At 39.0% G+C, this 12,345-nt stretch overlaps 1 protein-coding gene across 3 annotated transcripts in view; it reads left to right on the top strand.

Moving 5' to 3' along the window:
* pcdh9 (protocadherin 9) overlaps window positions 1-12,345 on the top strand; it is a 276,912-nt gene that overhangs the window by 177,772 nt on the left and 86,795 nt on the right. Inside the window, exon 4 of one of the 3 annotated variants that reach the window (XM_077199734.1) lies at window positions 10,963-11,038. The exons of 1 other annotated variant lie outside the window; for it this stretch is intronic. In XM_077199734.1, the coding sequence (XP_077055849.1) occupies window positions 10,963-11,038 (76 nt within the window). Of the gene's footprint in view, window positions 1-10,836; window positions 11,039-12,345 lie in introns of all 3 variants that reach the window. One more of the 3 variants, XM_077199733.1, reaches the window with a different exon arrangement.

The raw sequence follows: 12,345 nt of genomic DNA, 5'->3' as shown, positions 1-12,345 counted from the left end.
ATCTATACTGCAGTGCACATAGAGCCGCTAGCCTGCTGAAAACGTCACACTAATGTGGTTAGATGCTCACCCAGCCTGGTTTGGCTTGTATGTTTTGATGGTTTTAGGTTTAACATTGCATGTTTGCTACAAGTGGAAAAACATTTAGCGTTCAGAATTGGAACCTAGCGTTTCAAACATGAGTACGGATTATGAAAATATGTTGGAATGAGCTTCAAACTCTTTCGTTTCCTTGGCTCCACTGCTGGAGATATAATCGGGTTGTTACAGTCACTCCATACTGAGAGTGCGCGCACACACACACACACACACAAACACAGTGAAGCACACAGTGAGGAGCTGTTAGCGTGTAGCTAATGCTTTGAGGCAGATCAGAAGAGGGTTTCAGAGCTAGCCTTTACGCCGCAGTGTTGAGGACTCACTGAGTCTCAGAGCCGGACGCTCACAGCTGGGCTCAGCGCCAGAGAGGAAAAAGAGTATAGCGTGAAGAAAGATAAAGAGAGCTTGTTGGCGAAGGAATGCAGAAAAATCCAGGTTCAAGAATGTGGCAGAGTACAATTAGCCCAGAGAGAACAACGCTAATCACTTCCCTGTGTATAACATGCTAACCATAGTTTCTGCTAAAATACCACACTTGCTACTGCTATTAGTGGTTCTTGCCTGAGCAGCACCACTGTTATTATCACTCTTACTATTCTTAGGGTTTGGATTTCGGCTTCTTTTCCATTTCTGATTCAGTTGTTAATTATACCTCAAACTGTGTGAATTTTTGACAATACAATGGGCAAAAGTATCCCATAGGCATACACTAGTTTGGGGTCGGTAATGTATTTTAAATTGTTTATGAGAGAATCTCTTATGCTCACCAAGGCTGCATTTATTTGATCAAAAATACTGTAAAAACAGGAACATTATAAAATATTATTGCTATTTAAAATAGCTGTTTTCTATTTGAATATATTTTAAAATGCAATTTGTCCCTGTGATTAAAGCTGAATTTTCCGCATCATTACTCCAGTCTTCAGTGTCACATGACCCTTCAGAAATCATTCTAATATGATTATGTGATGCTCAAGAAAATGTTTGATTATTATTATCAATGATGAAAACAGTTGTGCTGCTTCATATTTTTTTGGATACTTGAAAAAATATATATATAATTTTTTTTTTCATTTATTTGTTTATTTTACAGGGACAGTGTAACTGTATATATATATATATACATATATTTACTGTCACTTTTGATCAGTTTAATGCTTTAAAAAATATTGATTTCTTTCACCAAAAAAAAAATTGGGATAACCACCTAACAACTGCAAAACAAGCTAAACAAATCAATAAGAAAATAAAATAGTACTATTCATAATAAATCAATATAGGTACATTTCAGAATCTTTGTTTGCATTTTGCTTGTTTTTATTTATTTTAGTATTATTTTACGGGTAATGATGACTAATAGCAAGTTACTTAATTTTAATATTAAGTAACTAAGGTATTCTGGCAGAAACTATGGTTACTTACTCCCCATGGTAAATTTATTTAAGGAGAATTCACTTGAGGGAAATCATGTATTTAACACATTTTGTTGCACTAAGCGACTGCGAGGCTTCAGAAATGCTTTAAAAACCTCTCTCACTCACTCATTCACTCGCTAACTCACTCATTCACTCACTCTCTCACTCTCTCACTCAATCACTCTCTCTCTCACTCTATCACTCAATCACTCACTCACTCACTCTCTCACTCTCTCTCTGACTGTCTCACTCTCTCACACTCACTCACTCACTCACTCTCTCACTCTCTCACTCACGCAGATGAAAAATTAGCCTGTATGGCTAAATCTGGCACATTTACATGTTGGACCTTGTACCCATGTTAATTAATGTGCACTGTCCCTTTAAATAAAGAAACTCAAACTCAAACTCAAACTCAAACTCTCTCTCTCACTCTCTCACTCAATCACTCACTCTCTCTCTCACTCTCTCTCTCACTGTCTCACTCTCTCACTCAATCACTCACTCACTCACTCTCTCACTCACTCTCTCTCTCTCACTCTCTCTCTCACTCTCTCACTCAATCACTCACTCACTCTCTCTCTCTCACTGTCTCACTCTCTCACTCACTCAATCACTCACTCACTCACTCACTCAATCACTCACTCTCTCTCTCTCACTGTCTCACAATCTCACTCACTCACGCACGCACACACGCACGCACGCACGCACGCACGCACACACACACACACACACACACACACACACACACACACACACACACACACACACACACACACACACACACACAACCACACAGACACATTTCTTCTATTTCGTCCAGGATGAGTCTACACATGCTTTCCCGCTGAGGTCCAAGTGTCCGGAGGAGCTCTGAGCAGCACACTCAGGATTTAACAATGGAAGCACAATGCAAGCACAGCGCATGTTTTATTCACTTTTTCTCTCAGCATGTTAGAGCAGTTTCAGGGCTTGGAGGGTCTGTTCTTGCGACACTGGGAGATGAGGCCCTCTTTAAAGCTGCCGTTTCATGAATACGTGGACCAGTGTGTGTGTTTGTGTTTGAGCTGGTTCTGTCCTGTACAAAAGGACGTTACGTGAGCAGTAGGGGTGAATCGGTCGCCCTCATCCGTGCTGTAGCTCATTATGACAGATGACGGAAATCCTAAGGACATTTTCTGTGACTGCGGATGACAGCAGATTGGCCCGGGCCGGAGTTTGAGCCGCCGAGGCCAATGAAAGGGCCCGTACGATCGGAGGGAGGTCACAGCATTCTGGCTGTAATGAGGAGCAAGGGGATCATTACGAGAGAACACATGCGCTGAGAGCCACACTACAGAGAAGGAACCGAACGAGGCCTTCGGCGCTGCATGCAGACCCCTTCTCTTCTGATGTGAGACGGAAACGAGGTGGAGAGAGAGCCGAGACTAGATAATAGAGAAGGGGCAGGGAAAATGATGCGATTTAAGTAGATAAAAAATAAGGGACGATGAAAAGAAAGAGAGCTACAAAAGGCAAAGCATGCAGCGTCCATCTTCATCTGCTGCAGTAGCGCACTCACACCAACAGAGGGCAGACAGACTTTTATTATGACTCCAGACATCTCGTGTTTCGGTGCTCTGTTTCACTCCATAAAAACACCTCCATAAAGCAGGATATATATCTCTTGCGTATAGCGCTTCAGCAACAGTGATTCTTTCAAAAAAAGTGCCTGTGTGTATTTACTGTATCTATATATCTAGTATTTCACAAACACTCTTGGCAATTCTCCCAAGTTATTCTTGCAGTCAGGTTTCACTGACTATTTTTTTCCCCAGAGAAAAGCCACAAACAAGGGTGCAGAAAGAGATAAATAACTATAAATGACAGATCTCATCTGAGCAATTGTTAAAAAGAGAATCCCTTTAATTGGTTCAAGTATGCAGTGCAGTTCAGGTAAATAATAAAGCCATGCATTTGAATGAGTCTGACTGTCCAGTTCATATTCAGCAGTGAACACATGGTGCCGTTTGCTTCTTCAAGATCTCACACATTTGACCATTTTGAAAATCTGTGTTTGTGTTTTGAGGTATGGGAATTGTAAAGAATGTAACACTTCTAGTTTATTTATCTGCCAATTCACTGTTTTAAAAAAAAAAATATATTTTAGGTATAGTGTTTTATTTTGTTTTATCCTTTTTTATAAGGCCACATAACAAGCAGCTAATAATCGCATGGATTTAAGGATGTATCTTTTTCTATTGAACAATTTAAAGTGTTTTTATTTTATTTATTTGAATAACCTCACCCATAAAAAGCAGCCAGTCCATGCACATATGTATGTTTTATGTATTATTTCACAAAGCTCAGTTTTTCGCTCTCATCAATTCAGTCTGCAAGTTCTAGATTTTCTGCATTAATTTAGAGAGAGGACCTCATGGATTTAAACGTGGTCAAATATAAATATAGCTGATTCTGGACATGTATTGGACAAATTAAGGACATAATTACTGTTGTCCTGTGTTGCATTGGCAGAATAATTCATAACCATTAACAGAACTAAGGCCCAGTTTCACAGACATGCCTTGGATTAGGCCTTAGTTCAATTAGGACATCCAAGTAGATTTTATAAACGTGCCTTAGAAAAAAAAAAAACAGGAATTGTGTGCATCTAGAGTCAAAATTGATGGTTGGTTTCAGTTAAAACAGTTCAAACTTGCGTTTTAGTCAGGACTAAGCTTAAGCCTTGTCTGTGAACCCGGGGGTGAAGGTCTTGAAATCATTCGGTTCCGTACAAGAACAGTTCTCTATTTCTAATCATAGTTGTGTGTTGTAGGAACATGCTGTGATGAATGCTTGTGTGTGTTGCCTCGTGTTTCTGTTGTGTGGACGTTGATGATTCCGTAAAGCTGCGACACAAGAGCCGCGTTGTTTCAGCAGGTGGTGAGGTGTTGTTGGATTGGATTATTTTCTCAAGTGTGCGAGGTTGGAAGCAGCAGTGAGGTGGTAGACGTTCCCTCTTTTTCCTTGAAGAATCTGAGCAATCGTCTTGCGAATGAACAGCACACCAGGGCTGCTATGGAAATATCCACGCTGAAACCAAACCTCAAACTGTCAAAATCTTGCCCTTTGTCTTTTCATGTGTGCGTCTACCTACACGTGTGAGTCATTGTGTGGCTATATTAACCACTGTGATTTGAGTGATTTGCTGATTGCGCTATTATGGCTTTCTTTTCTTTTTAAGTGTGTGTGTTGGTATAGCAAGCACACACTCCACAGTGAACACCTAGCTAAAACGAGCAGCATGATATACTGGAGGTAAAAGCTTTTTCTATCCAAATCAGGGGTTTGTTTGGTTAGACCCTTCACTATTCAAAAGTTTAGGGGCAGTAAGAAGAAATTAATACTTTTATCCACCAAGAATGCATTAAATTGATAAAAAGCGACATTAAATGCAAGTGTATGTTACGAAAGAGTTCTTTTATAAATCAATCTTTCTGCTCCTCAAAGAATCCTGAACAATATGCTTTCCACAATAATATAAAGCAGGGCAACTGTTTTCAACATTGATATTAATAATAATAATGTTTCCTGAGCTGCAAATCAGCATATTAGAATGATTTCTGGAGGATCATGTGACACTGAAGTCTGGAGTAATGATAAATTCAGCTTTGCATCACAGGAATAAATAGTATTCAAATAGTCAAACAATAAAATTGTACGGTTTCGATCAAATTAATGCAGCCTTGTTGTACCATTAGAGACTTCTTCAAAAACATTGCAAAATATAACCCACCCCAAACTTTTGTCAAAATGTTTTTGGCAAAAATCATTATTCTCATGTTCAAAAGTAGCTATATATTCTGACTAAATTAAATGGAAGATGATTTAATTATTATGGCATACGTAAAATAGTATTCCTAATCTCTATTTTTCATGGCAATGTTGTTCTGCGTATCTTAGACCGACGCTACTTTCACGTCTCTTGTATGATGCAACATCGAGCTATCGTAGTGTTTTCTTAGGAGAAGCTTTAAGGTAATGTAAAGGTAAAATTATGAAGTGATTTCAGATCAAATAAGTATTTCATATTTAACGTCCACACAGGTGTTTATTTTGCGCTCGTGAAAGGCCGACTGTAAAGGATGCGTGAGGTATGTCCTCATTGGCTGTTTTTTGCACATTCATTCCATTGCAGAAATTATCCCTGGAAATTTCACACCTGGTTAAGACAAGCTGCAAGGCTGGATTCAGGTGCGAAAGAGAGCGCTGTTTTCCGACAGCATGCTTCCCGCGGTGGGAATCAAGGATGTCGCTGGGAAGAAACACTGAGGGATGGAGGAAGCTTGCCAATGAATCGTCCCATGAGATCCAGACAGAAACAGCAGTCTATTATGTCTCAGACATGTAGCATCGGACTGTAAAAATATCTCCTTATTCGTATTGAGGAAAGAGGATACTGACCCTAAATGGGAAATTTTCTCGGAATAAATTCATCATGTTAAGAACTCTAGCCAGATTTGTTGTGCCTCCGAGAGAATTACGGAAGATGCTCTGAGGTTTTGTGACATTCTCTGGAAAGTTCCAGCAAACTCTGGTGCTAATCTCTACACAGAGACCTGATCTGCCGCTAAACCGCGATAACAGACCTCAGACGGCGATGACTTTTTGCCGAGCAGGAGGCTAGGTTAAACCCAGACTTAACGCTGATCCATTAAGCGCTACTCTGTTGGATGTGAAGCACTCATAAGCAAGCCCTGAAATTCCTCCTTAGAAAAACTGACATAAGCCTGAAATGTAGGAAATGTAATTCATTAAAGATCTGCATGTTCTCTGATTTGTTTATGCATGCCGTAATTGCCTATTTACTCGCAGCCAAAGACGTCTCGTTTTTTTTTTTCTTCTGAAAAATGCTTTAGAAGCATCCACTTTCTTTTTTCTTTTCTTTCTTCGCTCCTGAGCCCCGAGTGAGGGAATCAGGCGACATGATGGGGTCTCGCGTCTTTGAGTGGGAAACTTCTGTGACACTGATTCTGTGTACTTTGACGAGGGCAAACATCTTAGCTGAAAGCGGCTATGTTTGCTTAGCGTCGGTGCTGTTTGGCCCGTTACAATATAAAAACACGCTGCTAATATGGGCTGACAAGCATGATAAGCCATGATTGCGTGTAAATTGGCAGTGGCGAAGGTTTAAGCTGGTCTTATGCTAATACAGCAGTGAGTGACTGCTGGGCAAACGCACAAACACACACACATAGAGATATGCCCACATTGACTTTCAGTGTGAGGCGGATGCACATGGGGTCCTGTATTAACTTTTTGGGATTTGAGAAAATGTACCATACACATGTCTTACTGGCCATAATGCTGTATTTTGCACCCTTTTATTAAAAAAAATATTTTTGTACCATTGAAAATGGGATTATTTAGCTGTTTTTCTTTGCATATTTTTGATAAACAGCGCAGGTCAATGTGTCCCTCGAGATCAGCCAGTATATCGAATTGTCACAAAAAACAATTCCTCATATTTATGTTCTGATGGCTTAATATGAAGTATATGTACATAGATTAACCTACTTGTCCTTTTTTTCAGTAAAAACATTCCTAAAATTAGATAGTATGCACTTATATGAGAAGCAAAATTGCATAAACCACACAGTTTTTTGCTAGATATGATGCTAGGGTAGGCAATGTTTTTTTATAAGCACTTCAAATTCTAATAGCCATCAATAATAAAAGTGGGGTAAACTTACCAAACTGTTAGAAAGTCAATTTGTATTGATTTATTTATGCATCAACTGATATTTAAAACACCCTGAGTACATAAGGAACCATGGTTCATTAATATCTACATCTGCTTTATAATAGAACTGTGAGATCACATAACTGTGAGTTCATTTCTTGCTGGTTTGCACACCAATGCGTTTTGCATATCGCACTGGGACATCGTTCAGGTTAGAAGGGTAGTATTTCACTCTGTAAGGTGATCTACACCACTATTGCTTTGACGATATTGTATTGTGATATGAGAGATGAATATATCGTGTAGTTTTGCGAGAACCCATGCATATCATATGAATAAAATACTACACAGGACTTGTGGTTTATAGAGCACATAATATCCTTCATATATATTACTAAATGGTGTGTGAGACTAGTTGCAGTGCTGTCAATGAGACTCCAGACGGACGGTAAATAAAATGAAATATTGGCCACATTGAACAAGGTTATTGGTATGATACAGTTTATCGATGAACTAATAGACGAGCCCGTTCTCATCCTTTGGCGGCATATGTGACGCCATATGACAAAACGGCGAAATACTACGCACATGGCACCCTTTAGCGTGAATATAACATGCGAACCCAAGGCGTCATAAAGTTGACTGGCATCCTTTAGCGTGAATATGAGACGCAGACCCTACCCCACACCTAAACCTACCCATCACAGTGCGTGTTATATTGACGATAAAGGGTGCCATGTGCGTAGTATTTCGCCGTTTTGTCATATGGCGTCACATATGACGCCAAAGGATGAGAATGCGTTAAATAGACACCTAATATGTGTAGATACAGTATGTGCACACACATTCGAGCAGTTTAAAGGACACGTCTCTTTGATAAAGACTCAACTTAACACTTTAAACAGGCTGTGCCACCAACTCGATTGAGTTTATTTGGCTTGTGAACTTATTCTATAACTTTTCACAGCATATCTTGTTATTTACTGGTACTTCAAGCAACGAATGACTGGTAAATTGACAGTGTGTCTCTTGGCCTGAAACTTTTCCCCCATTAAGTACTATAAGCAAATATTTCCCATGCTTTCTTGCACGATGAATTTGTGATGCGAGTGGTCAAAAGGTGAAAAGGTCAGTGAAATAGTTGTGAGGCCAGAGATCTGAGAACAGAGCCGCTATGGTTTGTCCAGATAAAGTGTTCTGTCGCTCAGGCTGTTGTGCTGAAGCTACTGTTCGGCTCTTTTTTATTTTTTTTTATTTTATACCTCTAATTGAATGTCACTTGCTTTCTGAAATGCCCCAAATTATATAATGAGGTCATTTGCATAGCGCTGAGATTGGCTGACCTTTGCTTTTGCCAATAATTACAGCAGAGTCGTCTAAGACAGTCGACAGAGATGGTGCAAAAAAAGACAACTTCCCGCTCAGAAAGGTTAGCGGAGAGCTCTGTACTGGACTTTGCAAAATGTCATTAGAATTTCTTGGAGTATGCTCAAAATTAGCAAGTGACTGAGATCAGCAATGCAGAAATATTTTCTTTAAAAGCAACTTGGTTAAAACTGCATGTGTGGAATCATTTCCTAGTAATTGCGTGGGAGAGGTTATGCGGGACAGGCATGTTGGATTAAGCATAATTCATTGCATATATAAACAATCCTAAGCTTGCAGATGCAGGACGGTTCGCGCATGCTATTGTCAAACCCTTTGGACGGTGAAGCCGGAACCTTCACATTGCTTTGAGCCTCTGTGCCCAGTGTGAGCACATGGCATGTGAACTAGGACGCTCTGGCCGGGCCGTGCCAACCCAGCAGTGGTGTTCCTCTGACGCCTTACCAGCGCTGTGGCCAGAGCCTGTGCCAACCGATCCCTACAATACAGCAACTCATAGAACAAACTACCGTTCAAAAGTTTGAGATCAGGGTTGTTGTTTTTTTATTTATTTTTTAAGAAATGTATACTTTCATTTGGTAAGGATGCATCAAATTGATCAAAAGTGACAATGAATGCATTTATAATGTAACAGAAATTACAAATAAATGCTGTTCTTTTGAAAAGTTTCCACAAAAATATGAAGCAGCACAACTGTTTTCAACATTGATAATAATCAGAAATGTTTCTTGAGCAGTAAATCATCATATTGGAATGATTTCTGAAGGATCATGTGACACTGAAGACTGGAGTAATGATGCTGGAAATTCAGCTTTAATCACAATAATAAATTACATTTTAAAATATATTAAAATAGAAAGTAATTATTTTAAATTGTAATAGGAAATTAGACAATATATTTTAGCACTGAAAATGATAATGTTGATGATAATAATAATAATCTATAAATAATTGAAGAAACATGTTTGCCTCTTTTTTTTACCATGCTAAATGCTTTTATCCAAAGCGGCTCACAAATGACAATAATTTAATCATATCAGTATTATTTTAGTACAATTGAAATACCATTATAGTTTTTATTAACATTTTGAATTCGTTTTAGTTTGAAAAGTTTTAGTATTTTTTTGTGCTTTTGTGATGAGTATTGCTGTAGGGACGCAGATGGTCTTATTTCGGCTGTTTCTGACGCTTGCCTTTGTCTTGAATCAAATGAATTGATTGTCCATACCTTCAAGATTGATTTCGTATAAACCAAATCCCTTTATTGTCCATATGGTATTGCAAACAACAAAATGAACGAAAATAAATACTAAACCTAAATATCTAATTCAAAACAAACTTGTTGGGCATGAGTAAAGTCTTGCACACTCCAAAGCTCAACACGGCACGGTCAAAAAGTTTGTTGACCTTCCATTCTGCGCACCTGTAACTCATCCTCACCCTATTTAAACACTCAAATTACTCATACGCCCTCTAGTGTCACAAACAAAAAATACTATTCAAAATAATGGCTCTAACAATTGCTATTTAATATTTATGTAGAGTTTGTAATTTTTATTTCATGTTTATTTTTAGTTGTTTTAGTACTTCAAGTTAAACTAAATGAAAATGTTGCTTTGGCAAATATCTAAAATAATAGATTTGATCTAACAGGTATTATCAAATAAATGCATCCTTTGCAAGCAAATGAGACTTCTTCCAGAAACATTCAATAATCGTAATGACCCCGGACTTTTGCACAGTATATACTTTATCTCTCTCTCTCTCTCTCTCTCTCTCTCTCTCTCTCTCTCTCTCTCTCTCTCTCTCTCTCTCTCTCTCTCTCTCTCTCTCTCTCTCTCTCTCTCTCTCTAAATATAGTACAATTGCTCATTACATAACATCATTTAATGTGTGTGATAAGATAAGACTGTCATTTATTTTAGTGATTAACACATCCTACCATAAGCGCTTCACGCTGCATTCATGATATCACACGCATGCTCTGTAGTGAAGAGAGCTTCGTAATGTGAAACGTGACTTGTGTTTGCTGTGCTCAGGGACGATTTTGACCAAATCAAATCCAAAACATCCTATTTGTTCATTATAAAAGCGAACAAATACCCATTCAATTTGCAATTAATAATCAATCCGCAGAAAGTCGCTGGTTGGTTTGAGAAACACTGAGACAAGCATTAACGCGTGTCTCCGTCTCTCTGCTCTCTGGTGTTGTAGTCTCAGCGGCGCGTCACGTTTCACCTGCCGGACGGGTCTCAGGAAAGCTGCAGTGACAGTGGGCTGGGGGACCATGAGCCCGTGGGCAGTGTCCCGCTCCTCTCACACCCTCTCCCTCTGGTGCAGGCGCAGGACGACTTCTACGAGCAGACCTCTCCGGACAAGAGGACCGAAGCAGACGGAAACTCAGACCCCAACTCTGGTGAGTGTGTGCTGAAAGATGTGTCCTCGTTCCTCTTCTCTCACTTCTCTGAACTGAACCCAGCAGGAGGAGCTCAGCCTGAAAGGAAGATGAACATCACAGATGATAGTTTTCATTATTCGCCTTCCCATTCAATATGTACGACAATTTAATGCTCTGCAATAACAGTTCCCAATGTGAATTGTGCTCTCACTATACACTGAATGAAGTTTGCACAAGTGAATATTGCTGTAATAAATAAGAGATGGGTAGAGGCAAAATAGCATAATTATGCCTATTTGTGCAGAAATACAGTATGCGCATTAAGAGATTGAGTGCAATGAGCTTTTCTTGGCAAAGTTTATTGTACTGTGTTTTGCTTTACACACTGCACTCTGATACTGTGCATGGTGACATAATGCCTATTAATCAGAATATAAGTGTTGTTTAATGTATGTTGATCAGTGGGATTCACTATAGATGAGGCAGGAAATGGAAAGCAATCGACTGACAAGATGTCTTGCACTTCTGGTGTCTGGTTAGGACTTTTAGATGGCGAAATGAGTCTGGTTTGTATGATTCTACTAGTAGTAGACGTTGTATACCATAATATAAAAACACTTCGCAATTTAAATATCTTTAATTTTTGTGGTTATCAGAATTTTTTTTTGTTTGGAAGTACTACATTTTCCTAAAAATAATGTCATAATACAAAAAAAAAAAACATAATACAAAAATATTAGCTAAAATGGTTTAATAAAATGTATTTCAGCAAAATATCATTTCTTATTTCTTTAGATTTTGAGGTGAAATATGACCTGAATAATGCTCACAAAAGCCCACAAAATCTATGATTGAGATTAATGCAAGACAAATGACAATAAAAGCAGTAGTGTGTGCATGTGTGAAAGAAAGAAAGTTGAACTGAAGGGAAAACACTGTTTGTAGCATTGTTCATCTAAGCAAGATCAACCACGAGAACCTTCATTCTCACCTTGAGGAAAACTAGGAAAGGTCGGTCAAAAGAAAACATTTGTCCTTAATATGTCACCGTAGGGTTTGAGGTCACTTCCTGCGTGAGAGCCGTGATGGAAGTATGTGTATTTATACGCTAATGGTCAGTCACGTCTCTCTGGGCTGAGAGTGTGTAGCTCTATCGTTCTCAGCACGCACTTGATTTATTTAGCATGATTTCCCTGTTGGGGTCTCATGCGGAAAAGATGTTCAGTTTTTATATTTCCAGCGATAGAACTCCGTGACCTACTTTTCCCATCACAGAGAGCCATAGATCTGCTCCAGCACCTGTGTCGCCCAAGGTCACAGATAGT

The sequence above is a fragment of the Siphateles boraxobius genome, unplaced genomic scaffold (assembly GCF_051911475.1).
Source record: "Siphateles boraxobius isolate OS27281-9 unplaced genomic scaffold, OSU_SipBor_1 41, whole genome shotgun sequence".
Taxonomy (NCBI): Eukaryota; Metazoa; Chordata; class Actinopteri; order Cypriniformes; family Leuciscidae; genus Siphateles; species Siphateles boraxobius.
This window is presented reverse-complemented; position numbering and strand designations above follow the sequence as displayed.